Source organism: Falco cherrug, chromosome 14 (genome assembly GCF_023634085.1).
Source record: "Falco cherrug isolate bFalChe1 chromosome 14, bFalChe1.pri, whole genome shotgun sequence".
NCBI classification, from domain to species: domain Eukaryota; kingdom Metazoa; phylum Chordata; class Aves; order Falconiformes; family Falconidae; genus Falco; species Falco cherrug.
The window spans coordinates 20,264,305-20,292,284 of NC_073710.1; the positions used below are offsets into that span (position 1 = coordinate 20,264,305).

Sequence of the window (27,980 nt, forward strand, 5' to 3'; positions counted from 1 at the left end):
CAAAAAGGAGAAAGATTTCAGACAGTGCCGGGCACCGTGTGCATCTGACATGGCCAGAGCACCAAGCTGCATGCACGGTACCAGCAGGACCAGGGCGTCTGGCACCAAACTCCCCAGGCAATGATATGCCAAGCTCTTAATCAGTGAACTATCTTCGTTAACGCACAGCAAAGGCTGAGCCCACTCAACCAACCAGCCCAAGCACCTCCAGGAGTGCAGAGCTCAGGAAAACTTAGCACATAAATGGAAGGGGGCTTGCATGTGGTCCTGTTGCTATCGGAAAGGCAGTGCTGGGGGCTGGATTCCCCAAAAAGCTCAGCCCACCACAGCCGCCTCCTTCAAGACAGGGCTCCAGCAAGATGGACACCCACCCCACACACCCCCTGCCACCTCTCCATCTCCTGGAGGCAAGCCAGCCCCACTGCAGCTCCGTTTTGTTTTGCTATTCTATAGCAACCACCTCTTGCAAATAGTTTCAAAGGTTGCCTCTGCCAGCTGGGGATAGACAGGCAAAGGCACAGGCTATTTATAGTACTTTTCTGGCCATGGTGTTGCAGTAAGTGCCATCAAGTATGCAAATTTGGTCTCCAGCTTGCTGCTGCGGGGTTATGAAGGAGAAAAGGGACAGCTCAGTGTATTTATGAGGCATAAGAGCCCACTGGAGCGGTTTCCAGGGGCACAGAAAGGAAAAGCTGATTACCAGCTGGACGTGTTTGCACCCATCTGGCAGAAGATACCTGGTTTGAGAGGCTGTAGGAAGGGTTTTCAACAGCCCTGCGTCTCACCCAGCCCACTTCTACCATTTGGCTGAACCCCAGCTCACAGCAGTGAGGTGCAAACACCTGGATTCAGCAAATGTCTGTGCCCTGTGTCTCATCAAGTCAAAGCTGGATCCTGCACCACAGATGTGTCTGCATCAGCCCAGCCCCTGGCAAAGGCAGCCCAGGCCCCCACGGGGGTTTGGAGGCACCAGGAAGGCTGTAAAAGCTTCTTTGCAGGTCAGGCTGCGTCTGGCGGGGATGAAACCCCGGTGTTAAATCACAACAGAGCCACGCAGAGAGAGTTTGCCCTGATCTGGTCTCTCTGTTGTTGTCCCAGAGTCTAATTTTAAACTGGATAACTCACATACCAAGCAGTTATTTAAGGGTACCAACAGAAATCAATCCCTCCTGCCAGCCCCGGAGTTCAGCTGAGCAAGAAGCAGCAGTAAAACCCCACTTCCCCCTTGGCAGCACATGGCTTCCAGGCACAGCCACCTCCCTGCAGGGACCCCCAGCAGCCCTGAGGTTGCTGCTGCCACAGCTTTACCACCCAAGGGGGGAGCATCTAAAGCCAGCTGTCACTTTTCTAACACCCGCAGGCACTTGGCTCATCACCTCAGATATAAACCCGGTGGTCACTCTTCGCTTTCTTGATTCCCTTTATTGAGTGCTTGAAGTTTCAAAGGGGAATGAGAAAGAGAAGATACAAATATGTGGGGCATTGTGGTGGCCTGGGAGCAAGCAATCCCCTGGGCTGCAGCAGAAAGGTCCTGCCCAAGGGGGACGTGCTGGCCAGCGTCCCCTGGCCCCCCAGTACCTTGCTCATTCCACTCCCCATGGTTTTTCTCTCCCCAGGATCAGGATTCCAGTGGCTTCTTGGTATCCAAGGCTATCTGCAAAAAAACACCCGAAAATCCCAGACAGGATGGTGAGATCTTCCCCCCTCCCAACAGTGCATCCCTCTGCCAAGAGCCGGAGGAAGGGGGACACATGCCAAGAGGGGAGCGTGCAGAGCCCTGGCAAACTCAGCTCACTTACCGGCTGCAGGTTGCTCCAGCAGGTCTCTGCTGCTGTGCTGACAGGTGAAGGGGATAGAGGAGAGTGGCTGGTGCTGGGCAGGGGAGGATGAAATAAGGATCCAGGGCTGTGGCAAGGCTCAGGTTTCTCTCCTGGGCTCCCTGGGGCTTTCCCAGCCTTTTGGGGAGGGTGAAAGGGAGCACTTCCCTGGGAGGAATAACTCCTTCATCCCAGCGACATTCACTGGGCTTCATTCTGGGATGCTACAGGCTGGTACAAGCCCTGCACTCAGCAGGATTTCTCTCCTGCTTATGCTAATTCCTCCCAGTCACGGGAATGAGAGCAGAATTCAGAATAAGGCACTTTACCTCAAAAACCAGAGCGTGGCACGAGTGTTGTGCAGCTAAAGGAGCACTGAGGATAAGCCCATCTCTTCCCCCATCCAGGAAGGGAAATAAGAGGAGCTGTAAAGCAGTCCTGCAGCTCCAACACGTACTTCAAAACACCATTTTTCAGAGCAGATACACCTAGCGGCTCGCCAGCCCCCTCCCAGATCAGCACCATCAGCCTGCCAGAGGCACGACCTATGCGAAGGGCAGAGAAAAGCAAACTCTGAGCACAGGGAAGACCATGCAGCCATCACCAGCCTGCAATTCTGTCAGCCTTGTAACGTCCTTGAGATTGAGAATGGCTTCTGCTCATCCTTGGACTGAGAGCAGCCCTGAGGAGAAAGGCTGGGGGGTGGTGGGGGGTGAGAAGCTCAACACGACCTGGCAATGGGTGTTTGCAGCCCAGAAAACCAGCTGTGCCCTGGGCTGCATCCCAAGCAGCAGGGCCAGCGGGTCGAGGGAGGGGATTGTCCCCCTCTGCTCTGCTGACACCCCCACACACACACAGTGCTGCATCCAGCTCTGGGGCCCCCAACATCAGAAGGACATGGAGCTGCTGGAGCGAGCCCAGGGGAGGCCACGAAGATGATCCGAGGGCTGGAGCACCGCTCCCCTGGAGGCAGGCTGGGAGAGCTGGGCTGGTTCAGCCCGGGGAAGAGGAGGCTCCGGGGAGACCTTAGAGCAGCTTCCAGCACCTACAGGGGCCGCCAGGAAACCTGGGGAGGGGCTTTGTACAAGGGCCTGTGGTGACAGGACAAGGGGGGTGGCTTTGAGCTGGAAGAGGGTGGATTTAGATTAGAGATGAGGAAGAAATTCTTCCCCGTGAGGGCAGCGAGGCGCTGGCCCAGGCTGCCCGGAGCAGCTGTGGGTGCCCCATCCCTGGCAGTGTCCCAGGCCAGGCTGGACGGGGCTGGGGGCAACCTGGGCTATGGCAGGTGTCCCTGCCCCTGGCGGGGGGGTGGAACTGGGGGGGCTTTAGGGTCCCTTCCAACCCGAACTGTTCTGTGATCCCTCTCAGCACCTCAGAGACAAATACTTTACCCAAGGGACCTTTCAGATGCCAGAAGAGCAAGACATCGCTTAACTCCCACCTTAAAAACCTTCCCCCAATTTCTCTGGCTGGAAGGCAAAGGCTGGCCAGCCCCAGCACAGCAGGCCACAAGTGGCCAAGATGCACCCCTGCACCCACTCCACCCCCCGCCTCCAGTCTTTCCATCACTGCTAAACACTTGCATGGATTTAAAACCACGACAGTCCTGTAACCAGGAAAAAGAGCAAATGGAAGTTGAAGCTTGCTTTCATCTTCAGAGGGGCATTTTTAAACCTCAGACAGAAGTTTGCCTACAGAAAGCCTAGGGGACACATACCAGATTAGCCGAAGGGAGAAATTCAGCAGCTGCAGGCAAAGCAAAGCAAAGGCACCAGCTTTCTCAGCTCAAGCCCTGAAAACATGAAGCCATGAACCAGAACTTGCTCAGACCACTGCATTTAATAAAAGCTCTGAGATGCTCCCACTAAATGTAGCATTTCTTTCCCTCTCTCAGCTGCAGTAATCTCCTCTGGACACCATCACCTCACCCAAGAGGCAAGGCATGAAACGAGCTTTGGGGTTTCAGCTAAACCTATTGTGGGCTGAACTAGATCTAGTAATTCTCTGTTCCTCGCTCCAGTCTGCACAGGATGCTGGAGCGAGGTCTGCAGCTCACCCACACAGTTGAGAACATGTTCTCTTTATGAGGGCAGACAGACCGAGCAGCGTGGATTTCCACCACACAACCTGCTCAGTTTGACTCGCACCGCTGCCTTTTGGAGCACAACATGCTATTTTTGGAGTGGTTACAGGCCACTGAGCCTCTGCAGGAGCTGGGATCTGCTTATGTTACATGTAGCTCAGACCTCTACACCGTGGGACTCCTGGCTGTGCCCCAGAAACACTCCCTCCAATGGCTTATGGACCAACCAGGACAAGACTATCTAAGGAAAGCCCTGCTCCTCAACCTGCAATACAGTTTACCATCACAACAAATGCATTCCAAGACCAACAAAAGGAAACTTTCAAGTTAACCAGACATTTATTAGCATCTATGTAGGTGGAGAGGTTGTTCCAGTACATAAGCAACGAGGTCACACACAGGTGATGGAATCATTTCATATTCAAGCAGGGCAGGTTCCACTGAGTTGCTTCATTTCTTCCATTCATTCTTCTCAAAATCCCACTGGGAACTGATGCCCTCCACAGGATTGACCCGCATGTCCAACATTCTCTTCGTCTGCGCTGACAGCCACTCATCAGAAAAGGTGTGCGGAATAGGGCCATACACTGCAATTCAAAAGCAGGCGGAATTACATCGTGATACAAAACAAGCAACTTGGGAACTGAGGCGCAAGTTTCACCAATGAAAAGCTTTTCCTCCCAAAGCCACCAGCGCCGATCATGTGCATGCCATCATCTGCTCCAACCTACGCTCCCTACACCCAATTTCTGAAGCGTTCAGCTCACACCAGGTTCCCGCTAGCCCTTTCGTTTATCGGCAAAGGCTCATACCAAAACAACAGCCTTTGCCTGCTTTTGCCACAAGTAGACGAAGCCTCCCGACGGAGAGCAGCTCATTTAGCTGCACGCTCTGCCTTACAGCAGCTGGAGGGCTCCCTCGAGGTAGGATCGTTAGCTGGGAAGGAAGCCAAACATGGCAGAAACCCAACTGTTTACTACCAAGCTTTTACGACAGCAGGTTTCACAGAAATGGGAGGCTCTGGGATCAGTAGTATCACCACTCTTCCCCCTCCTTTTCCTCTCCTCCCACCAAAGCTCTCTCCACCACCTTCACCTCTCTATGACTCAGCTTCCTGAATATTTACATTATATACCTGCTGACTGCCGTTAAGTTACAACTCCAGAACTGAGTTTTCAGAGACTAACAAACAGCAACTGCCAGAAGGCCACTGGAATGGCTGTTTGATACACCACTGACCCCACAGAGCAGTTTACAGAGAATTCTCTCCTTTCCAATCAGGTATCAATTATCTTGCTCTCCATTTGAGAGTTAGCATTGTACGGCATTTACTTACTAAAATGTTTCTGCCAAAGGAGGATGAGCCCAGTTACACCAAGAAAGAACAGTACTCCACCGAGGACGGTCTTCCACTCGTTTGTTCCTCTGTTCATTTCTGCGTAGCTCTCGTTAAATTTGATACGATACACTGCAAAAAAGCATCAAATAATTTCTTTGACTTTTCCTGCGACTTGCAGGCAACACACCTCTCTCCAGAGGGACATGACCGAAGCCTAAAGCTGATCAAAGGGGAAAGGGTGTTAGAAGAGCTTCTGAATTAGGTGGCCTCTCCCATGCCAAGACCAAGGCACTTGTGCCAAAGTAAATGAGCTGTGTTTCACCATCCCCACATGTATTTCACCCCCCACCAGGTCAGTGTTAGTCTCCATTTCATAGATTATTGTGAAGTTGTGCAAGAGTTGCCTTAGAGGCCTGACAGAAGGTGAAAACTGAGCTCTACTTCCCTCCCTCCAATTCCCAGTACAGTTATTGACCACAAAGCTTCCTACCACAAGTAATTTCAACAGGAACACCTGCATCTCAAAGGGTTTCTCTCAGCTTTGCCACTAAGGTCCACAAGCTTTTGAATTTCGTGCTTATGAACGTTTGAGCAGTCCCCAGAAGATTTTTAAACCTTCTCACTTTGACACAGGTGGACACAGCACTGCTCACATATCAGGTTCTCACTTACATACCATAACGGCAGCTAGAAAAGATGATGCAGTTTTATTTGCAAGTCAGAACGCCTGCTTGGCACTTTAATTAGCTGAAATTTGGTAATGATAAGGTCAGCAGTCATTAACATTCAAATACACAAGGTTCATTTTACTCAGCTAGACTAACAACTGCATATTGTTGTAATAAAGATTATTTTCTGGCTTGTTGAAAGCAGAAGGGAATCAAGAAATAAATATAATTATCTGATTTCTGGAAGAGGGAAAAATTACCAAACTTGACTTCAGGTACATAACAGACACCACAGCAGGCACTTCAAACTTTTTGAAACCCCACCAAGGATCCCAGGAACACAAACCACTGATCTCTGCACAGGAAGCTCCATCGTAATTAACAAAGCTCCTTCATGGCTCATGGCTCTGCTTGCAGAGCCATTGGAAAGAGCAGGGTTTAACAGCTGCCCTAGCAGGCACTGTCTGTGGTGGTCTCTCTAGTAAAAGGTGTCAATAATGAACATGCAACAGATCAGAACACGTTGTTGCTAGCTGTAAGGTTACTTAAAGCCCTGGGTACCTACATTCAACTTTCTCATCGACGGACAGAGCAGTCCAAGATGCCTTTTCCTTCTCTTTCAGCGCCTTCTGCTGAGCAGAGAGATCCCTTACAAAGGCCACTTCAGGGAGGGGAACGTCACGACGGTCGACATAGGCTGGGAGACTGAAATCCTCTGCTTTGACAACACCAGCTGCACATGGGAACAGAAGAGACACCCAGTCAAGCTTCTGAGTCCTGCGCAAACATGTCTCACTGGTTACAATACAAAAAATAAAACAGCTCAGTCAAAACGGTGATGACAGTTAAGGAATACAGGAGGGAAAAGGCTTGCAGATGAAGCATTTAAAATGGGTGCTATTTTAAAAGCATAATAAAGCAGAAAGGGGATTGCCATAAAAGGTAATATCCAAAACTACTTCATTAATGTCTCAGTCATCTCCATTTCTAGCTGTCACACTGATCACCTCCCCTACCAAATATTGAAAAGCCCTGTTTTTCCACTCTAGTTTCTGCCTGGCCCTCGGCTCCTGCTGCCTCCCCAGCAGCAGTCAGCCCAGCCTGCATCTCTGCAATGCCATCTGCTGGCACAGCCCTGCTCAGATCTCCTGTCACCAGGCAAAGCACCAGCCTCACCAGCCCCCATCTATCCCATTTCTTTCCTTACCCAAGCCCCAGCAGCAGCTTTTTGTGTTCTTCTGTTAAAGTGGGTATTTTTATCACCCTTACTAAAACACCAAAGCAGTTGCCACCTACCATGTCCATGCGCTCTCACGCAGATGGAGGTGGAAATGGCTCTCTTCCCAATGAGGCTGAATGCCCTGGCAGCCAACATCCTGTCGGCACAAAACAGCAGCAGGTAAGTCAGTGTCAGGTGAAGACATCAAACACACAAAGGTGAAATAATACTATTTTCCACTAATCAGTAAAAAAGAAAAACCAGTCTAGAGGTTTCCGGTCCCTTCTTCGAAGGGCAGCACATCACACCAAACCGCTCTGGGCTTTTCTAGGACATTCCCCCATTACAGTGACCTGGATCAGCCTTTCTCTCCCTGCTTTCTCCCACAGCCTCCTACGTTTGAGCTCAAAGGCATTCCCTTGTTCAAGTCAGTCCAAGTCAGGTGCAAGCCGGGAGCCCCAAGCAAGCCGAGTCCAAACACGTCTCACATCCAATAAGGAAACATCTCAGCAGCAAACAACACTGCCATCTCCGAGGGCAGGGCAGACACCTAACGGTTTCTCCCACAGACTCGGGTGCCCATGCAAGGCTCGCCGGAAGCAGCGCCCCCGCTCCAGGATCCGGGTTTCTCATGGTCCCCTAATCTCAGCCACGAACCTCCACGCGAGGTGAGCGCGGAGCCCACGGCCGACGCCTGACCTTGGCGCAGGGAGGCGCTTCCCCCACGGTGTCACCCACGGCGGTGACGCCTCCCACCCGTCCGACACGACGTAACACCGCCGATATGACGCCGCTGCGACACGGCACAGCGCTGAGGCCCCTTCAAGGGGAGGGGACGGCCGCAGCTCTCCCCCCTCATCACCCCCCCCGGCCCGGGCTGCCCTGGCCGCCCGCCGCCCCCCGGGGCGGGTGGAGGAGACGGGGAGGGCTCGCCCTGTAAGCGGCGGGGAGAGGGCAGCCCCCGTACCCCCCTCCCAGCCCCGCTGCCCGCCGCGGCCCTACGACCTGGCGACCGTCCTCTACGCCGGGCTGCGACCGGAAGGAGCTGCCGAGCGGAAGCGCGGTGCACGCCGGGAGGCGCGGGCGAGAGAGAAGCCGCAAAGGAGCGGCCCCCGCCCAACAGGCTGACGGGATGCGGGCGGACCGTTTCCCCTCGACTTTTACGACCGCGCCGGCGGCGCTTGGCGGCAATTGGCGGCCTGAGGGGAGGCGGCGGGGCCGGGGCGCGGTGGCCGTGGGGCTGTCTGCCGTGGCAGGATGAAATTGACCACTCAAGCTTACTGCAAAATGGTGCTGCACGGTGCTAAGTACCCGCACTGCGCCGTGAACGGGCTGCTGGTGGCCGAGCGGCCGTCGGGTGCCCCGCGCCGTGACCAGGCCGGGCCCCCCTCACTCTTCGTCGACTGCATCCCGCTTTTCCACGGCACCCTGGCCCTGGCGCCCATGCTGGAGGTGGCTCTCACCCTGGTAAGGCTCTCGGCCTGGGAGCGGTGGGCTGGTGGGGGTCGGCTCCGGGTCCTGGCTGAGCTTGGGGGTTGCGGCTGGGGCGAGGAGGGGCTGGTGCAGAGGGAGCTGGGGACGCTGGGGTAGCGCTGCCAGCCTGTGCTAGCGGCAGGCAGGTCTGTGGGGTGAGTGGAGTGTGTCCAGAGTGGAAAAAAAACCCGAGACTTGTCCACTGTACAACTTTCTGCTACAGAGCCTTGTAGTTTTGTCTAATTTCTTTTCCAGTGCAGCAAAACTGCTATTTATATTGGTATCATTATCCCCAGATCACTCCCAGAAGGAATGTCCTTATTCTACAGCAGAAAGAGCTTTTCCCAGCCTACCTTTAAGATACTTCAAAGCAATATTAGCTAATTGGAAAAGGGCATGCTTGTCTCCAAGAGTGTATAGGTGTGCATTAAGTGTGTATTTCATGTACTATCCCCATTTATGGAAGCCGTTAGCCTACATAGGAAGGAAAAATGGAGTGTATTCATACTGCAGGGCTGGCTTGGGTTTGAAATCTCAGTTGGGATCTTGCACGCTTGCTGTTGGTTAGGTAACCATGGGATAACCAGGGGAAGCCAGGCACTCCTTGTTACGATACCTTATACCTCGCCATACCTCGCCCACCACTGTGGAAGAGCCTTGCAGTAAGTCATTGTGGGATAATCCATTTCCCCCTGTTGTCACATAGGCAGGATGAGGACGATCTCTGGACTGTAGGGCCAGTGCTTTCCAATCTCAGTCCCCCTGGTCATGAGGACTGGGAGCCATAATTCTTTGGGCCACGGCTCCGTCCCACCTGGCATTTGGTGAGAGTCCCTTTGTCAAAATCATTAGGTGGACAGAGTGAAACGTGCTTGGATTTTATCGTTACAGGGAGTTGGGGTGGGCTGCTGCAAATCTAGAGGCAAAGTAGTACTTTGGCACCTTCACTGTAGGTGTGGCCACCACTAAAGTGGGATCCAGGTGTTATGTGAGCTCTGGACTTTACTATCCATTTTAAGATTTGTCGTCATTAGTAGATGAAAATCCATCTCTTATTGGTATCCGTAAAAATAACTAATTTCTGATTCTTCTAGACTACTTGGCCTAAATGTTCCTCTCAGTTTAATAGATCACTTTATCAAAGAATATTGATTTGTAAATAAATTCCGGTTTTCTCCAGTTGAGATAATGTGATGGGAATGTTGGGATCTTTCTGAAGCCTGGATATGATGAAATACAGCCAGAGGCATAGGAATGGCAGCTGAGCCTGAGTCCTGGCCATTTAAGTTTGCCATACTGCTGCGGAGCACACAAAATTTGTCAGTCTTAAATATATTTACGCTGCTGTAACAACACCAGGAGTAACACAGAAATGTATGCTGCTAGTGTAATCTGTTTCTGCTTAGGATTTTTCTCATGTAACTGCTTGGGAAAATTTAATAATACTGTTTATAATTGCTTTAATGTAGACAAGGCTTGACTGTACCTTTTTGAATGATGGTAATTTGGTTTTCCTCTGGGAATGAGTACCCGGAAGTTGATAGTGGAGTGGAGAATAATATGTATAATAGTATATTGAAAGTAGGCGTAGGGTTTGACTTCAAATCAGGGTTAGATGTCTTTCTACAGGGTTGTTGACAGTGAATTTTCCTGAACTTCAGGCCTTCAGTGTAGTTTTGTAGTGTAGATCTTGCTACGGGGATCAGATTATTAGGAAGTTAATCCTGTTTCTTGCAACATCTGAAATAGTCTTGCCACATCTACAGTAAGCAAATCATTATGGAACCAAAGAAATGGCAGTCTTACGTCTTTGCTCTTGGTTTTTGATACAAAAAGTTAAGTTAAAGATCAGAAACCCCTGGCATTTCCCACATTAATTAGGACCTGCTAAGACATATTGTGGTTTGCGGTCACATTTGGTGATTCCTGTGATACTTGGCAGCTTTAAAACACAGCACTTGACAAGAGCCCGAGGCCTTTTGCTCCTGTTCATTGTTTAAACAAAGGCAAAGGTGTCAATAAATAGTGGCACTGCAGCTATGAAAATTGGATTTTATTGGTTTATGGTTTAACAGGAGGGCGCTCTTGCCTATTCCATGCAACATAACGTGTGATTACTGAATAAATCAGTGGAATTAGCACAGTTGGAACTCAGTGTTTGTAGCGAAGCGCCTCTGTTTCTAAAGGATTTCAAAGCTTTGGCAGGTTTTGATGGGATCTGTTTCACTTCGAGTTCAATTCCTGCTGATTCTTGGTCAAGCAGTGGCCTGGTTGTACGTGTGAGGGTTTTCTAGAACCACCCCCACAAGTTTCACCTCTTGTTCTCTGACCTGAGTTATCCCAGATATCCCAGTCAAATGGGGGCAATAGGCTCCAGATTTAATTTGAAAATAGAGGGGATACTTTCAAACAGGCTTGTTCATGTGCTAACTTCTAAAAATTGTGAGCAGTGCTTTAGCATCAGCCTAGGTACAAGAAAACAACAAAATTAGATTTTATTAAACATGCAACAGTGCTTGAGGGTTTGTAGCTCTGTAGGACAGAGCAGAAGTGTGTGCATTTAATTTGCACTTTGGCTTGTCAGTTTGAAATCCATTTCCAAAACAGAGTCATTAAAGAAAAAGTGAATTAAGTTTCACATAGGGTTCTTTTGTGCCTTTGAATTTCTCAGGTAATTGATGTGGTTTTGCAACCACATCTTCTAAAAAAAAAAAAAAAAAAAAAAAAAAAACAAAAACAAAAAAACAAACCAAGCAGCACTTCCCCCTTGTTCGCATGGCTGGCTCCCCACCACCTGGGACCGTGGTCAGAGGCAGTAGGGGACAGCCTTGCCCCTCCCAGGACTCTTCCAAACCCCCTTGCCGCCCACCTTTGGTGGCTCCAGTGCATCAGAGGGCAGGCCACTTCTGATTTTTCAGGGATGACACACGCTGTGTGGAAGCAAAATACAATTTGTCCCCTGTTGGCTTGCCCTTGTCAGGGCTGGGCATGACTAAAAATACCAGGGGCTAATTGATGCTAAGGCTACCTGTAGTGATAGTGCCACAGCTAGAGAGTGTTTGGAAATTGCAGGTGGATACAGCTTTAATTCCAAAAAGATTTCCCCCCCCCCCTTTTTATTTTTTTTAATGGAAGCAGTTTTTAATTACTACTTAGGGAACTGAGAACTTAAAAATCATACTCTTTTTTTTAAGACCTTTTTCGATACGCAACAAAAATTGATTTAGATCTAAGGTTTTTAATTTTTAAATTGGTGGGCTTTTTTTTCATTATTATTAATTTTAGTATCTGGGCTTCTGGCTTTAATGCTAAGCTTTCAAGCCACTAAAAATTAAAACCATAGTCCTAAGCCCTCAAAATGGGTTTGTAATTGAAACAGCAGTTGACCCTCAGCTATAGCAGGGCTACCCAGCTTTTTTTTTTATTTTTGTTATATATATATATCACGTAAATCCATGTCATCCCTTGTAGAAGAGGGATTATTCACATGGCTTGATTGTTCGTTTATGCAGTCTAATACTTTAATTACAGCTAAAAAACAGAGATTGATTTGATTTAGAGGATGCGACAGGTCAGCATCAAATATATTTTTGGACTCCATTTTAATATAGCTGTTGAGGTTTTTTTGATACATGCTCTCTAGGGACTGCAAAGGAAAATTCTAGCTGCTTTCTCCATTTCTGTCTTACAGGGCTCTGTATTATGCTGACTTGATATCCTCAATTATAAGGGGAAACATCATATATATATATATGTATTTTCAAAGCAAGACAGACTCAGCAGGAGGAATTCAGATCCAGCGTAAAGCTGAAAGAACAGCAGTGTGCACATGCTGAAACTGCACTAAAAAAATATCCAAAAAAACAACAAAGCTACATAAAGTTTTATACTTGTGTAAATCAAACATTGTGTAGATTATATGCAAAGAAATCCATACTTTTAAGCATATTAAATAAGGAGGAACCCTCAAAGAAAAACAATTTTATTGCAAAATCCTTTTGTGACAGAGTGGGTTGAAAAAAACGGTAAATGAGACAGCCTTTTGCTGCCTCACGTTTACCTTTTACCTCAAGCTTTATTTTCTAATTAAGGTTAAAAATGCTTACATTTTAACCTGGCAATGTTACATTAGAAGTAAAATCAACAAGCTCTTTTTGAAATGACAGTACAGTCACACATCCACATGGTGAACACTTTCTGAAGTCTGTCAGATGAACACTAACAGAAAGCAGCCAAACAGCAATAGGTAAGGCCTAGGCTCCTCTCCCAGGCAGTGCTGCTGAAGCTCTCTCCCAGTCCTGTCATTTGAGTTTAGGCCAGGTTTTGTCTAAGGTAACTTCTTGCTCTTTTGCTCTATTTGGTTAATGTTTTCCACCGTTCTCTGAATGTTCAATTTGGTTTCTCTGTTCTAGTTAAATTAGCCAAGCGCTGTGTATGAGTGCGGGCATAAATATATATAAATCTATATTTAAAGAAGCACTTGGCAAAAATTTGTAATGTTTCGATTGCAGTTTTACTTGCAGGGCAGGCATGAGATTTCCTTAGTTCTGTGGGGTTTCTTCTTTTTTTCCCTGGGCTTAATTGTTCCAATTGCTTTTTCAGATTGACTCTTGGTGCAAAGAGAATAGCTACGTGATAGCTGGATATTACCAAGCAAATGAACGCGTGAAAGATGCCAGGTGTGTTGGTGCAATATTTCCTTCTGTTTGCTCTTTTATGTTGTACTTTGTACTCTGCCAACAAAAATCATCGACATAAATCATGCGTGTTGATTAACTTTGACAACTGTCATCTGGTTTCACATTGTCTTTGTGGTGCTGGTGGATGTGGCCTTTGTTCAGGTGCAGAAACCCCAGTCTTTCCAGAATCACTCTTCTTTAGTGGATACTATAAAAGGCCAGTCTTTGAATGACTGCCAGCCAGTTTAATTACAGTTGTCAGGGAAATGGCCAAAAATTCACAGGCAGCTTTGCTTGTGCAGCATATATCTTGTAAACTCAAATGACTCTGAGTATCTTTCGGAAAGTCTTTCAGAAGTGACCTAATTCTTACTAAACTACTTAATTGTCTCCTGAGTTTTACCGAAGCGTTTTCTTACGTGGTAAAGGGATGCTCTGGAAATGGAAGACGATGTCAGTCAAGCAGCAATATCTCTTTTCACTTAATTTTCCCAAGATTAGTCATTTTCTTTTCCCCTGCTAGCTAACTCAGATTACTCAATAAGCAATAAGGGGACCTTCCTGTGGAGCCACAAGGTAATTTTAGATATGTGTATCAAATATTTTCCCCTGGATCTATTAGACAAATCCAGTATCAGGACTAATGAGGGTACATCCTACTTGCATCTAAAACAAGTATGAACAGCTTGTTTAAAGTATTATGCTGTGTTCCAGTTACCTTGTTAATCTATATCCTTTGGTCTCAAGTATGTTTTTTAAGTAAAACTTGTAACTGCTAAGGTATCTAGCAGGGATAAGGGCATTATTTGCCCTTTCCTTTTAAGGGAAATAAGTCTGCTGGAGACATTTTTAAGGAGAAGATACAGTTTGTCTGTTCTATTTGAGGTTTGAAAGAATATCACAGTCTTTTTTTTTTTTAAACTCCCAATTTCATTTCTGAATATAGCTGGCACCACATAGAGATTGTAATCTTTGAAGCACGGTAAAGGTTTTCCTCTAAAAGATTATCTGGTTTTGGTAGAGAAGCTGGGCAGTGAGCGGGTTCAAATGGAGACTCAGTTTCTTTTTTAAATGCCTGCCAGGGCAAAGGTGGCTGTGGTCTTTGGTCTGGTGGAAGAAGGTAGGAGAAGGTTGATTCCACATAAAATCTGCAGTGAGCGTTTTGCTGTTCAAAAACCCATTGCCTAAGCGTAGCTGAGATCCAGATCGTGTGCTGAAGAGAGGAGCTGGGGTTTTCTTGGCCTTCTGACTTCAATCAAATGTAGCATCAGCTTGATGTCTTTTTCCTGTTTGTAAGCATGCAGTGTAATTCTCACATCTCTTTAAACATATTTCCTGCTGGTTTCAGCTGAAATGTCATGGTTCGCATAACACAGTTACTTTTACCTTCTGCTGCAGTCCAAACCAGGTTGCGGAAAAGGTGGCCTCCAGAATTGCAGAGGGCTTTAACGATACAGCGCTCATCATGGTAAATTACTTCATTTTCCCCCACCTCTCTTTCTGAACTGTTAATGTTATGACCGTGGTGTTGGACTAGCCATTTAACTGCTATTCTCTGGATCCTATAATAGTGAAGTAACTAATTTGCTCTTTCCTTCCAAATGCTCAGGGGAAGAGATGCAATGACGTGTAGCCAGTGAAGTTCTTAGTAAGTCTGCAGAGAGACTGCAGTTAGCTCTCTGTCATCTCAAAGGAAGTGGAGGCCTGAGCTTATTCGAGACTTTAGACCCCCTCTGTGACTTAAACTCTTGTCTTTTATGACTCAAATGGTGCTTTGCCTCCTTACTGCAGTGACAAAAGGTGTTGGCAATTCAAATGTGAAAAGTTTGGCTCACTTGAAGGTAGAATAGTGGACAAGTGTACAAGGGACCTTAGTGTAAGGTGCCCTGTCGGTAAAAACTGACTTTGTTTTTTATTTCATCTCTTTACTTTGGATCTTGAGGAGACTAAGCTGCTGTTTTTCTGTTGCACAGGTTGATAACACCAAGTTTACGATGGAGTGTGTAGAGCCTGCCATTCATGTGTATGAGCTTCACGAGAACAAGTGGAGGTGCAAGGACCCACACATGTGAGTAAACTTCACAGAGTTTACTTGTGTTGGGGTAGTAAGGAAAAACAGGTTGCGGGGTTAAGGGCAAAACTTCGATTGTAGCTGAGTGACACTGTACGGGCAGTGGGTGTAGCTGACAGTGTTTTTAAAGCTGTTTTTTGCTGTAGTGGGAGAGAAGAGCTGGCTTCTGCAGCCAGGCAGTGGTATGACCACACTGCAGAGTGTGGCTTAATTTCCAGAGAGGAGGAGGTGGTGAATATTTTCTTTGTGATTACTATTTATTCCTGGTTATTTTATGTCCTAGTGATTTTTGTGAAGATTGGACCGAAGCCCAGAGAATCGCTGCATCTCTCTTGGACAGCAAGTCATACGAGTCGCTTGTAGATTTTGATAATCACCTGGATGATATCCGGAATGACTGGACAAACCCAGAGATCAACAAAGCTGTCCTCCACCTGTGTTAGAGAGGTTTCTACTGACTAATTTATGGGCATTCCCACTATGTACTGAAGAGAGAAAAGTGCTATTTTTGAATGTAAACAGAATATTCAGTACCTTGTGTGGAAATCTGACTGATTAAAAAGGAGTGGCATGTCACATTGCAGAGTGATGTGTCCATAAGCCATTGAATCTTTTTTGTGAGATTCATTGGAAGAACTGCAAACTGTCAGTTACAGCTGTCCACATGGACGCCCTCCCAGTTGTAGTGAATGTTGCTCTTCCTTCGAAACCAGAACTACTTCTGCTTGTCCCTACTGCTGGTATCACAAAGTTTTGACTAAGCTTTTCTAATCTTTAGAGAGGTTACTTTTTAATGATTTCTGGAAATAACTTTAAAAAAAACCTCAGTCGTGTCCTCAGATGAGAAATTTTAAGGTCAAATACATAAAATGTAAGGTTAACAGTTTCTTATGGCCTGGAAATGTATATCTGTCGGCACAGTAAAATGCAAACTGCTGAGGACAATGTACCGTACTCACGTGTCACCTGTTTTGCAGTGGTTTGGCATGACACAGCTATAGAGAATGTGTTAAAGCAGTATTCCCAAACGCTACGGTGATTCCTGCTCTCCATAGGCATACAGCCACAGTTATTGCTGGAATATGTTAAACCCAAGGTAAAAACAAATACTAATGATTTGTAAAAAGAACTGGAAGTATAGTGTTGAGTCTGAATGTCAGTTCTAGAGCAGTTTGGGTCTACAAAAGAAGAGGGAAATACCTTATTAATTTTATGCAGCCTTTTGGGGTTTTATAAACCGATCTCATTTTCAGCTGGTTCATACGGTGTCCATTTAAGTAGGTCTGAAATGCATCTCTCCAAGTTGAAGGCAAGCGATCTGAGTATGTTGAGTGAAGGAGCCTAGATATAGTCTAGTTCAGCTCCTTTCTAGCTTTCTAATTAAAATTTAAGTTATTCTTAACTTAAGTTTACTGGACAATGAAGCTTGATATCAGAGTAGTACAGTTCTTTGGAAGTCTTGTTGCCTTACTCCTCCAGGTTGTTTGTCAAACTGTAGTTAAACATAGCCTCAACCTGCAACAGTTTTTCTAGATTTCCTTTTCTTCCTACCCAGAAATGTTTTTACAAGGAAGATTCACTTGTCCACCAAACAATCTGCCTCTCTCCAAGTTCCTGCTTTTTGCTCAGTTTTCTAATTTTAAAACACAGGATGAGATTGTCAAATCGTCTTGGCCTACCTCTGCTTCTATTTCTATAAGCACAAGTTTTACTCTTGGTCTTGCCAAGAGATGGAGTAAGGCTGAAATCCCTTTATGAAGCAGTGAGTAGAATCAGGATGCCTCTGTTTGGGTCCTGCTGTGGAGTTCCCTGCAGTTCAGATTCCACAAAGCCACGAGGTGAGGTCTGAGGTTCAGCTCCCTGTCTGAGGAGGAGATGAAGGTTTGGACAGTTGAGTTTGTCTCCCTGCTATGCAGTAGTAAGGTGTGACAGGCATTACAGAAGAGATTGGCACTTGGTAGCTTTTCCTAAGCATGAGTCAGGTAGGCTTCCGGGAAAGGAAAATGTTTTCACTTGTTGAATGAAAACATGTGTCTAGCTCACAAACAGCAAGATAAACACATTCCAGTGGCTGTTTTATTACACGTCCATGGCTGTATGAGAAGATATCCTGGAAACGGCAGTGCTCTGGCAATGTGTGTTCAGAGTAGACCCTGCAAATCCCACACTGCAGGAAGAAGGCTGTTGTCTTGCTTGGTACAAACACCTCGTGAAATCTCACCTATTGTTCTAGAGGCAGATGTTATCTTAGCAAGATGTGTTGCCTTAGTATGTGAGATTGTCAGCCAATGCTGCTGTGTAAGCTGGTATGTCTCCTGAGCCACAGGAAATGTATTTCTTATTCTTTGTAACTAGATGTCATTAATCAAGCTTTGATCATATATATGCTAATACAGTGTAATCTTGCAGTACTCCCCCACCTCACCCGCGTAAGACAAAGCAAAATGTATATTACCAGTCTGTAACCTGATAGAAACGCTCCCTGTGACTAACTGTTGAGACATATTTCTGGAAGGGGAGCAGCTTTTGATGCTTTGTCTTTCCCTTTTTATCTTCTGTTTGCTTGTAAATGAGGTCCTTCGAGTGTTTTGCCGCTGGTAGAAGCTCAGGCTGGCTTTAAGCAAAAAGGACTAGCACTGCGGTGCTCAGGTCTTATCTCACCTGTCCTATTTGCATTGAAGGCTGGACAAAAGGCAGCAATTTCATAAAGCCAGGCAGCCTGCAGCCGTGGTGGCTCTTGTGAAAGAGTGAGGAAGCTGCCGGGCTCAGCAAAGGCTGTGTTCCCCTCTCCTGCTGATGTACCCAACCTACCTGCAGGAGCAAATGCTGGTTTCCTGGCCAACCGATCCATTGGATTCATCAGAAGAATTCCAGTTAACTCCTTTTAAAACTTCATGGGGGGAGAAATCTTGGAGAAGACATCTGTGTCTCTGTTGCTGGAGCCCTCACTATAGTGGGGAAGACAGCACTAGGAACAGGTGTCCTCTTCTTCCCCCGCCCCCCCCCCCCCTTTCCTTTTTGATCCTTTTAATTTTGTTAGCAATTAATGATATGTAGCATTGATTAATTATTTTTTCCTTGCTCACCAAGATTTGCATATTTGGCATTTCTCTGCCCATACATTCAATTCCCAGGACAGTGCCTCAAGCACTTGGAAGTACAAAATCATTTATTCCCATGTGGGATTCTTTTTTTCTTTTCCCCTCTGCTCTCAACCCTAATATTTGGAAATGGTGATACACAGAGCCCACAGGTATCTGAAAATACCAGTACAAAGTGCTCGGGTACCTGTGTGGCAGGACGTACGCTACTCTGCTGGATGCTTGCTTCAGATGCTTTGGTTGCAAGGGGGAGAACGAAGAGCCTTGAACATGTGTTGCTTGAAGTGCCCATTTGGCTTGAAATAAAAGATCAGAGTGACCTGAAACCCAGCTGCCAGGAGCCGTGTCCCCAGGTGTGCCGCTAGCTGATGGCCCAGGACACTTCCAGCTGCAGTCAGGAACTCCATGTGCAGATCCAGTTTGAGGAACTGGGAAGGGTGCAGAGTTTGGGGGGCCTGTAGGTGTTATTTTCACCAGAAGTGAGACCACCCTAAAATTGCTTGGAGAACTGGCAGCTGGCTGGGGCGGGGTGCATGGTGGAAGTGGTCTCTGCTCCTTGTGGCTCGGGCAGCATCATGAGCAGGAAGAGCAGATCCTGGCAGGAGCCAAGGGGTGCCCAGTCAGCTGTTCTCGGGGAGGGGGGGGGGGGGGCTCACAAGTGAGGTACCTGTTTCCCAGGAGTGCACTGATGCTGTTTTCCCTCTGAGCTCATTGCTGCGTGTGTATATGAGAGCTCTGGGATGTTGTTTTTCCTTTCAGCAAGTGAAGCAGTCTGCTGCTGGAGTTCCCCTCCCATCTGCCAGCTGAGCTGCTCATGGGATGTTCCCTGGCCTCTGTCAGCGTGAAAATGAGCAAAGACCTACCACGTAACCTGTTTCAGCTCATTAAATCTGACGTGGGTGCAGGAAGCAGATGAGCAGTTCAGCTGGCAGGACGGAGGATCTGCAACCTCTTCACCCAGCACAGCTGGAGCCAGGGGCAGACAGATGTGCGGAGCCCAGCCGTGCTCGGCATGGCACTGCGGAGATGGACCGTGAGAGGTGGCTGGCTGCCTGCCCCCAAGAATTTCTTATCTAAGTGGCAGAGATGCACGCCGAGGAGAGGTGACAGTGACAGATGCAGGAAGCAAACTCCAGTCTCTCTGCTCCCTGGCTGGAGGCCTAATCGCGTCACGCTGCTGCTATTTGTAAAACGTCTCAAGATGCTGGGGCGAGGGTCGGAGGGACAGAGCACGTGAGTGCTAATGGAGGAGGCTGTTAGCGGGGTGGACTTGCGGTTGACTGCAGCTTGGAAAATGGCCTCAAGGGGAAAAGTGCTCAGTGTGCATTTGTGAGCTCTGCTTCTAGTTTGTGTTTTAATTCAGCTCCTGGAATGGGGCTCAGTCGCCCACCGTTGAGGGTAGGAGCTGTAGCGAGCTGGTCTGGATCGGGCGGACCAGGCTGGGCAAGCTGCTCCTTTCCCATCCTGCCCAGGCTCTGTTACTCCCAACTCAAATTAAACATCTCAGTGCATCATACTCCTGCGCTGCAAACCCCTCTTCTGCTTTACCCATCGCCCTGCAGCTAGCCCTCCCGCAGCAGGCAGCGATTTCACTGTGCCGAAGTATCCGCTGAGGACTTTATCGATTTATTTTTATTTTTATTTTTTTTACTGTCGCTTTTAGACCACATTTTCACCCAGCCTTCTCATCCAAAAGTGCACCCTAGCTGCGTATTTTCCTTTGGTTTTCAGCCGTCGCCCTGTGAAAGGCGGCAGACGCAGGTTCGGAGAGGACGGAGGCAGGTCACTGGTGGGGGTTTCCAGTAACGGGGCCACATGAAAGGTGACAGCGGTCCCCGCTCCTGCGTGGCTGTGCGCTGAGCTTGGTGCTTTGCAATCTGGCTGGAGCTGCGATGAGGGAGGCAGGGAACGCTGCTCTTAAAAGATAGCCGGTAGGTGGGCTGGGGGTAACGGGCAACTCCTTGAGTGCTTCCAGGCAGCGCCGCACCGGCTGCAGCGTGGCAGCACTTTAGCTGGATGCGGGCAGGATCGGTGCCAGGCATGTCCCGGTCTGCGCAGCATCAGCCCATGAAGGCCAAGAGAAACAATGCAGCCCTTCCTAGAAATGCGCTCTGGAGCTTAAAAGATGGACCTAATTGAAAAAATGTATCAAGGCTGTACCAGGGGATAAAAGGGAAAGCTGAGCCGAGATTAACCTGGAGCTCAGCAAGCTGAGAAGTGCGGCAGCCGCGGCCAGGTCCCTAAGCCAATTCCCAGCCACGGCCTCCCAGCCGCCCGCTGAATCCATGCCCGGCAGGGAGGTGGTTTGCTCTGGATGCAGGTCTGGCAGGAGAGCCCAGCACGCTCTGGTTTTGTGCTTCAGGTATGTGCTCGCTTTCTGCTTTGCTCTCTACCCCCTGCCACAGCGGCTCCGGGCTCGCTGTTGGGTGTGCTGGGTGTTCTTCGGGGTGTTTTCTGCCTGCACGGTTCCTGCTGGTTGTTCGGTCTGCTGGTCCTGCCAAGAGCCTGTGCCTGGGGAATGCTGGAGCTGCTCCAGTTTCCCCAGAGCCTGCATCTTCAGCTGCTTCCTCGTGACATCCTCTTCCCTCCCCACACCTGGCATCCCCTCTGGGTATCGCTCGCCTGCCCTAGGTGGCTGCAGGGCTCTGGCAGGGACTTCCTTTTCCCCTCGCAGCACCTACTGCCTTGTTGCCACCTCCAGCTTCAGCAAGTCCCATGCACTGGCCCTGCAGCCCCCTTCTAGAGCCAGGCTGGGACCAGCCCTTTCCCCTGCTCGGGCCAGAAGAGACCTGGGACAGAAGAGGGGAGCAGGTGGCCTCGTTGCTCCAGCAGCACGGAGCCAGGGGGATGTGTCGCCTGCGTTAGCAAACCCTGGGACTCCGTGACCCAGAAAGCTGCTTCCCCTCCCTCCTTTCTGAAACAAACCCAGGTGGTGTCAGCAGGAGCAGCCCCGCGGTGAGCTCCCTGGGCTCTGGTCTGCCCGGCCCTCCAGCAAAAGCTTTTCTTGTGGTCAGTTTGCAAAACACATCCCTCTCCCTGCAGTTCCTCTGGTGTCTGGGAAGCCATGAGCTCACCCTGCCCTCCTCCTTCCAGGGCAGTTAGGAGGCTGCCCCCCATCCTCACCCCCTCCTCGGTGCTGCAGTCCCACCCACCCTCCTCTGCACCAGGGCAGGATGGGGCCGGTGGGTTGGGGAGCACTGAGCCTGGGGGCAGGAGCAGCCCCACTGCCTAAGGGCCACAGCCAGAACTGGAAACCGGTCACCAACCACATCAGAGGACTGCCCAGCGTGGGTGCTTGGACTGGGGACAAGCCTGTCCCCAAAGAGTGGAGGTGGCTCCATACTGACCCACCGAGGAAGCTTTGTGAGCCCATCCTCTTCCTCCCCCTGGCCAGCTGGCTCTTGGCGTTTGGCCAGTTGTCCTGATGTGATGCTTGGCGATTCACAGCCCCAGCCCTGTGATGGGCATTGGGAGCTGCTGGGAGGGATGCAGATCAGAGGTGAAGCTGCGTGGGGGTCTCACAGTGCCCCTGGAGAGGGGGTGTCTGGCCCATTGGGCTGCTTCTGCACTTGGGACTGGGATCTGCCTAATGCTGGTCACCTGGTAGCGAGCGGGGCTCCGTGCCGGAGGGGCTCAGGGCCGTACCCAGCCACCTTGAGGTGGCCAACCCCCACCCTATGAGCCTGCCCAAGAGTGTCTTTGCTTCCCAGCCCGTGGGGAGGGCGGGAAGGGGTATGCGATGCTGTGTTTGTGCCTATCCGGTGTCACCGCACCAGCTGGAGCAGTGCTGCAGCCCGCAGAGCTAACCACAGTTATTTTAGCAGGCTGATGTTTATGTTTACCTCCCCTGCTGCAGCAAGCCATCACTTTCGGTCACACGCAGGTTTTGCAATAACTGCTGCTCCGGGCCAGGCTAATTCCATCCCTCCTGGGTTTGGGGCCGTTTGTTCTCCCCCAGCAGCAGCAAACAGGTAGTTCTGGAGGGAGCTATCAAAATAGGTAATGTGGAGGGGGGAATTTCTGCTGCTCAGACTGGATTTGTGCTGCAGCGTCAGGGCTGCTGGTGTGGGGTTCCTGGCCCCATGGGGTGCTGCGTGCGCTGAAGCTGGGATAGGATCTGAAGAGACTAGGCTCTGGGTTGAACTTTGTCCCTAGTCCTCTTGGGACTTTGCAGCTGAACGGGCAAAAAAACCACACGAACCAGTTACTTTGTTTTTCTGGTGCAAAGCTGGAGCCATGGGTGGCAAACATCTCTGCCCTTGCCTCTGCCCAGGGCTGGGGCTGCAGCTGGGGCTGGAGCCTGCCCCTCGTGCTGTCTGCCCAACCCTCGAGCTTGAAGCTTTGCAATAACCCAGTGATTTGATGAATTGGAGTCGTCAGATCAGGAAGGAAATCAGCCCGTTCCACATTTGTGATTTTTCGCTAAATGTGGCAGGACCAGGCCAGCAGAAACTGGAGCAAAACCACCCTTTTCCCCTCCCTGCTCCTCTTTATGCCCGTCCCAGCAGAGTTTGGTCTCGTGCGTGGGGCTCTGATCTTGTCAGAGACCTCCCAAGCTCCTGGGATCCGTTCGCTCCGATCTCCGGGTGAAGTTCAAAGCTTTCCCTTCGTTCCTGCCGGCAGCCGTGGGGTGTTTAATGTGCAACTGGCATTCCCTGCACGCTGGTGCCCTGGATGTGAACCACTGCTTTTCAGCTCTGTCTGAAAAGGAGCCGTCTCAGGGCCTCGCCTCTTAATTGTGGAGGAGGTGAACATGAAAAAGCCTCTGGCTGCTTTTAACGCAGGCAAAGGCGGCTGCTCCAGAGGTAGAGCCTTTGCCCGGGGAATCCTCACAGCAGGGTGGTACCCAACCAGGAGCTCTCACCCTGGGGACGGTGGGAAACGCTCTGCCTGGTGCTGTTCCCACTGCTGGGCTGCTTTTTGGGCTGGCAGGTCAGACGGGAAGGAGGAAAGACCCTTCCTGGAAGCTGGAGATGATGAAGATGCTCCCAGAGGCTGGAAGCATCACGCTCTCTAGACATTACAGCCTCAGGGATGCCGATGGGTTCTGTCAGAGCTGGGTGTAGGGGCGTCACAGCAAACTGATACTTGCCTTTCTAGGCATTTGGTAGCCCCTCCAATTGCTTGTAGGGATGCTTGGTGGTCCAGGGCTTCGGCTGCAGGCGAGGGGCACTGCTGCTCCTCTCTCTCAGCACCGGGCTGGGTTGTGCAGCAGGGTGAGAGTAAAGCAGCACTTCCTCATCACCCAAGGGCTTTGCTGGGCTTGGATGGGGCTGGAGGGGGGGGCTGGAGGGGAGGAGCCGGGACTCAGCTAACCTGATTAACCAGGTTAGAAATGAACCTTGCAAAATTCCAAGCCGTCTCGCTGCAACCTCCTCCCACCCTCCCAGGGCACGGCTGGTCCTGAGTGGGAGCCCCCCACCCAGCCTCACGGCCCCACTCCCCTCCTGCATCCAAGAGCAGCCAGGCGTGGTGGGGAGGTGGGATGCAACGGCCGGCATCGTGCCTCCGGCTCCCGGGACTGGGTAAGTGTCACCCCCTCGGAGCACCGCGGCCAGCTTTGGCCCCACTCTCCCTCCCCAGTGCACCCCCAGCCCCGCACGCCGGCTGAGCATCCCCCCTCCGCCGCAGCACAGATGCTGCTCTAGTGACGCTTGCGATGAGTGTCTGGGGGGTTTTGGAGCATGAACTCCTCAGGAATGCAAATACTTCTTGGCCTGGTGCTGGCAGGGGGGCAATTGAAGCCTCAGCAGCAGCCAAAAGGAATCCTGCTGAAACACCAGCAGCCAGGGGATTTCTCTACCCAGGCATCTCCCCCAGCACTGCCAGCAAGCAGTGCTGGTGTCTGGCCACAGGGCTAAGAACCAGCAGCGGTGGGGAGGGGTCTGCTGTGCCCTGCGAGGGCTTGGCCACAGGGGTCTGGTCCCAGAGGAGACCCCGTCCTGTGCCACGGGGCTGAGTGTCCCCAGCACAACCCTCCTCCAGCCCCGAGTGCCTGGGGTGGCTGGTGGTGTGAGCCACAGCAGGTGGCAAAACCCAGAGAGAATTTGCCTCAGAACAGGTTTCTTAATATTTGGGCGGCTGCCACAATAGCTGCAAAGGGGGAGTCCCGGGGAGGGGGGGGGGGCTCTGCTCCCAGCCCTGGAACGGCTCTCCAGCCGTGGGGGTGTCATGGCTCAGGATGCATGTGGGGAGCTGATAAAAAAAAGCAGAATTAAAACCAGTAGTGCAAGTCCCCACTTCCCCTTGCTGTCTGCTGCCGGCCCACCTCAGAGCTGCTTGGAAAGACGAAGTAAAGCCGTGGTGGAGGTCAGGCAGAGGGAGCGGAGGACTTGGCTCTCTGCAGGCCCTGGAGCATGGAAGAGCCAAAATGAGTCGCTGCCCTCCATCCCAATAAGCTTTTCCCAGCAGCTGTGGACAGGAGGGATGCAGATTTCCCAGTAAAGGGGTTTTTGCCCAGGATAATTTTGAGCATCATAAAAAAAGTGGTGTCCCACAATGGGAGTCATCCACCCAAAAGCTCTCGGGGCATCAGTGATGCCCAAACGGAGTAGGACGGCTTGTTTCCCAGCAGCGCATCCCCAACTGCCACCAGCTGCTCCGGCTGAGCCCCGAGGGATGCAGCCCCGGGTGCAATGCTGCAGCCGAGCATCCCTCGATTTCCTGCGTGTGGGCTTGGGGATTTCTCTGCAAGCACCGGTTGCCTTCAAAAATAACAGCCTGATTCATCCTGCTCATGACCTTATCTCCTGCAAGTATTTGCAGCACTGACCGAAGCAGCAGAGAAGGCAGGATGGGACCCTGCAGCTGACCAGGTTCCTTCTCTGCCCTCCGAAAAAGTTCCTCCCAAAACTTGGCGGCTGAGATTGAGTCACTAAAAAGACATGACATCACTGGCGGTTTTTGCTACCGAGCAGCTCTGCTTCCTGTTATGCCCAGACGCCCATAGAGAGACATATATATATACATGCGTGCATAGGTGTGTGCTTTTAGCCAGCGATCAAGTTCGCTCTCCTTCCTCCCAGCGTCGCTTCCCTCAACCCTTGCCTCTCTTTTGTAGTGCCAGCAGCGAGGACCAGCGGTGAGGCTGGAGAGCTGGGTCCTGCTAAGAGGATGAAAATATGGGGCTCAAGTTATCCTGCCTGAAAGGTAGGTTTGGGTGGGTGTCGGGGGTCTCTCCTGTTTCATGGAGGCATCTGGGGAGTGGTTGTACATGGAGGAGCTTTAGGTGTTTCTGCCATGGGCAGGACTGATGTGGTTTGGCATCCTGGTGGCTTTTAAACAAGTCCTACAGGTGACCTATTGCTCATGCATCACCCCAAAGCTCATTTCTCCGTCCCCTACCCCGGCCCCATAAAAACATAAGGGTCCTATCCTGCATCCTTTGCTCTGGAGAATCCTTGGGCTGATAGCATCCCTTAAGGAATCAGGTGGGGTTTCCTCAGAGGTGGAAAAGAGACAGCATGGATGTGATGCTCAGGATATGGATGGGATGCTTGGGGTGGGGTACCCCAGCTCCTGGCCTCTGGGCTGGCCCAAACATCCTTCATTGCTCCACTCTCCCCAGGGATATTCCAACCCAGGCACTTTCTACCCTGCTGCTTTCCCCCCAGCTTTAATTTTCTTAATGGGGTTAGGCTGGGGATGGCGGCAGTGATGTCTGCAGAGAGAGGAAAGCGGGAGCTTTTAATGCTCCTGGCCTCGCTGCGCTGGGTGAGCAGGGCAAAGGCTGGATATCGCATCTCCCATTAGCTCTGCGTCCCAGCGCTGACCCCTGAGCAGCTCGTATTAATCATCCTTGGGATCATTAAGGATGGCAGCTAATGAGCATCCCTCTCTGAGATGCAGAGCTGCCTCCTCCCTGGCTTTTCCCAAGCCCAAACCCTAAGTGAGGTGCTGGCTGGGAATGGCTTTGGATGCGTCATCAAAAAAGAGATCTGTGCCCCCTCCCTGTGTCAGTGATGCTGTGGGTGGGGCTGGTGGTGTGGGGTCTGGGGGATCTGGGGGTCCCACAGAACCCCCCAGCCCAACATGGTGTGACTGAAGAGGGGAAACTGAGGCAGCCAGGGTGTCCCTGTCCTGCCCCAAATCCCCAAATCCAGAACAGAGCCCCAGAATCCCCCACCCCCCTGCCTCCAGACCCCTCTGACGAGCTTGGAGTCTCCAATAGAATAAAAGGTGCCCCCCCCTTTTCCAGCTCCCTTACATAAGGCAGGGCTTTATCCTTAATTAAAAAGAGATTAAAAATATCAGTGTCTGTCCCCTCCGGGCATTTTCCTGCTTGGGAAGAGCTGAAACCTCCCTGGCTGCCGCCTGCGCCACGCGGGGCTTTTCTTCTGATTAAAAAAGCAGATTAAAGCGATCTGCTCCCCGGGGGGACGGGCAGGCGGTTGGGGGGTGGGGGGCTGCGGTATCCACCTCTATTGGACACCCCAAAATCCAGGGTGGAGAGGAGGTGCGAGGCTGCACCTGGCTGCTGGGTGTGTGTGTCTGTGTCTGTGTGTGTGTCTCTGTGTGTGTGTGTCTGTCTGTCTGTAGATTCTCTAGCGGCTTGTAAGGGGTTGAGCCGGACATGGAGGAGGGCAGGGAGGTAGGCGATGCTGCAGCCCCACACCTGATCTTCTCCTCCACCCCCTCTCCCCTTGGTGCCCCCTCTTTCTGCAGGCTTGAAGACATGCGTGAGCAGTGGGAACGGCAGTGACAGGAGCCCAGCGGCATCCCCGGGCGAGAAGCATCTGCATGTGCCCTCCATCATTGTCACGCCACCCACGCCCACGGGGACCATGCTGTCCCGCGAGGCCCGGCAGGCGGGGGGACCACCGCCCTGCAGCCAGTGCTGAGCACCCACCGGGCTGTGGGGGATGCCAGCCGGGCAGGATTTGTCCCTGCTTCGCTGGGATGGAGCCACAGCTGCCAGGAGGCGAATTGGGCAGATCCAGCAACCCAGGGCTGGCTGGGCACCCACCATACGGGTGGGTTTGGACACCAGTGACTGCTTTTTCTCTTTTTTGCTCAAATGACTGGGGAGGGGGCAGCACCCAGCGGCTCCTCCCCAGTGAATAAACCCCCCTGGGGCTCTGCACCCTTTGATTTGGCACCCGCCGCCTCCCTCGGGCTGTGCCAGCAGAGTGGTGGGTGGGTGTCCCCCTCAGTCCCCCCCATCACCACCACGCTGAAGCTGCCCTCGTGCTGACGGGTGGCCAAAAGCGGGGTGCAGCCCGCCAGCCCCCACCTGGCCACCCAGATAGAAGGAACCAGTTGCAAACAGCACCAGAAAAATGAACTTGGTGTCGCCGTCGCCAGCAAGCCGGCCTCATGGCCCCGCCGGATCGGCCGCATCCCGGGGAGGGAGCCGGAGGCGATGCTTCCCGGGGAACGGCGGCACCAGGAGCCGGCGGGAGAGGCGGGAGTGTGAAAGCAGATGGAAATTTAATTTTTTAATGACAGCAGCAGATGGCAAAAGACATGCAAGTGGAGTCGCAGTGTGGTGGAACCATTTATAGAGCGCCCGGCAGAGCTGCGGCACGTGC

General features: G+C 50.8%; 2 protein-coding genes across 4 annotated transcripts; one reads left to right on the plus strand and one right to left on the minus strand.

Annotated features, from left to right (window-relative positions):
• Window positions 1-4,220: 4,220 nt before the first annotated feature.
• On the minus strand, window positions 4,221-8,265 carry LOC102046687 (cytochrome c oxidase subunit 4 isoform 1, mitochondrial). Of its 3 annotated transcripts, none has more exons than XM_055726699.1 (5): window positions 8,132-8,265; window positions 7,204-7,283; window positions 6,473-6,640; window positions 5,237-5,368; window positions 4,221-4,487 (listed from the first exon to the last, which is right to left on the minus strand). In XM_055726699.1, exons 2-5 carry the CDS (start codon window positions 7,280-7,282, stop codon window positions 4,351-4,353), a joined length of 516 nt encoding a protein of 171 aa, XP_055582674.1. In that variant the 5' UTR covers window position 7,283; window positions 8,132-8,265; the 3' UTR covers window positions 4,221-4,350. The 3 variants fall into 3 exon arrangements, with proteins under 3 accessions (XP_055582674.1, XP_055582675.1, XP_055582673.1); XM_055726700.1 differs by lacking the exon at window positions 8,132-8,265 and adding an exon at window positions 7,784-7,807; XM_055726698.1 differs by lacking the exon at window positions 8,132-8,265 and adding an exon at window positions 7,677-7,700.
• A 78-nt stretch (window positions 8,266-8,343) lies between these two features.
• On the plus strand, window positions 8,344-27,926 carry EMC8 (ER membrane protein complex subunit 8). The gene is made up of 8 exons (XM_055726697.1): window positions 8,344-8,593; window positions 13,202-13,278; window positions 14,677-14,746; window positions 15,252-15,346; window positions 15,633-16,445; window positions 19,210-20,812; window positions 25,511-25,599; window positions 27,115-27,926. Exons 1-5 carry the CDS (start codon window positions 8,384-8,386, stop codon window positions 15,790-15,792), a joined length of 612 nt encoding a protein of 203 aa, XP_055582672.1. The 5' UTR covers window positions 8,344-8,383; the 3' UTR covers window positions 15,793-16,445; window positions 19,210-20,812; window positions 25,511-25,599; window positions 27,115-27,926.
• Window positions 27,927-27,980: the final 54 nt, after the last annotated feature.

Coding starts and splice junctions, on each gene's coding strand:
- LOC102046687 (XM_055726699.1), bottom strand. CDS start 7,282: ATGTTGGCTGCCAGGGCATTCAGCCTCATTGGGAAGAGAGCCATTTCC. Junction 5,369..6,472: donor CGTCGATGAGAAAGTTGAAT/GTAGGTACCCAG, acceptor GCTTTTTTGCAG/TGTATCGTATCAAATTTAAC. Junction 4,488..5,236: donor CCTTTGGCAGAAACATTTTA/GTAAGTAAATGC, acceptor TTTGAATTGCAG/TGTATGGCCCTATTCCGCAC.
- EMC8 (XM_055726697.1), top strand. CDS start 8,384: ATGAAATTGACCACTCAAGCTTACTGCAAAATGGTGCTGCACGGTGCT. Junction 14,747..15,251: donor ACGATACAGCGCTCATCATG/GTAAATTACTTC, acceptor TCTGTTGCACAG/GTTGATAACACCAAGTTTAC. Junction 15,347..15,632: donor AGGTGCAAGGACCCACACAT/GTGAGTAAACTT, acceptor TTTATGTCCTAG/TGATTTTTGTGAAGATTGGA.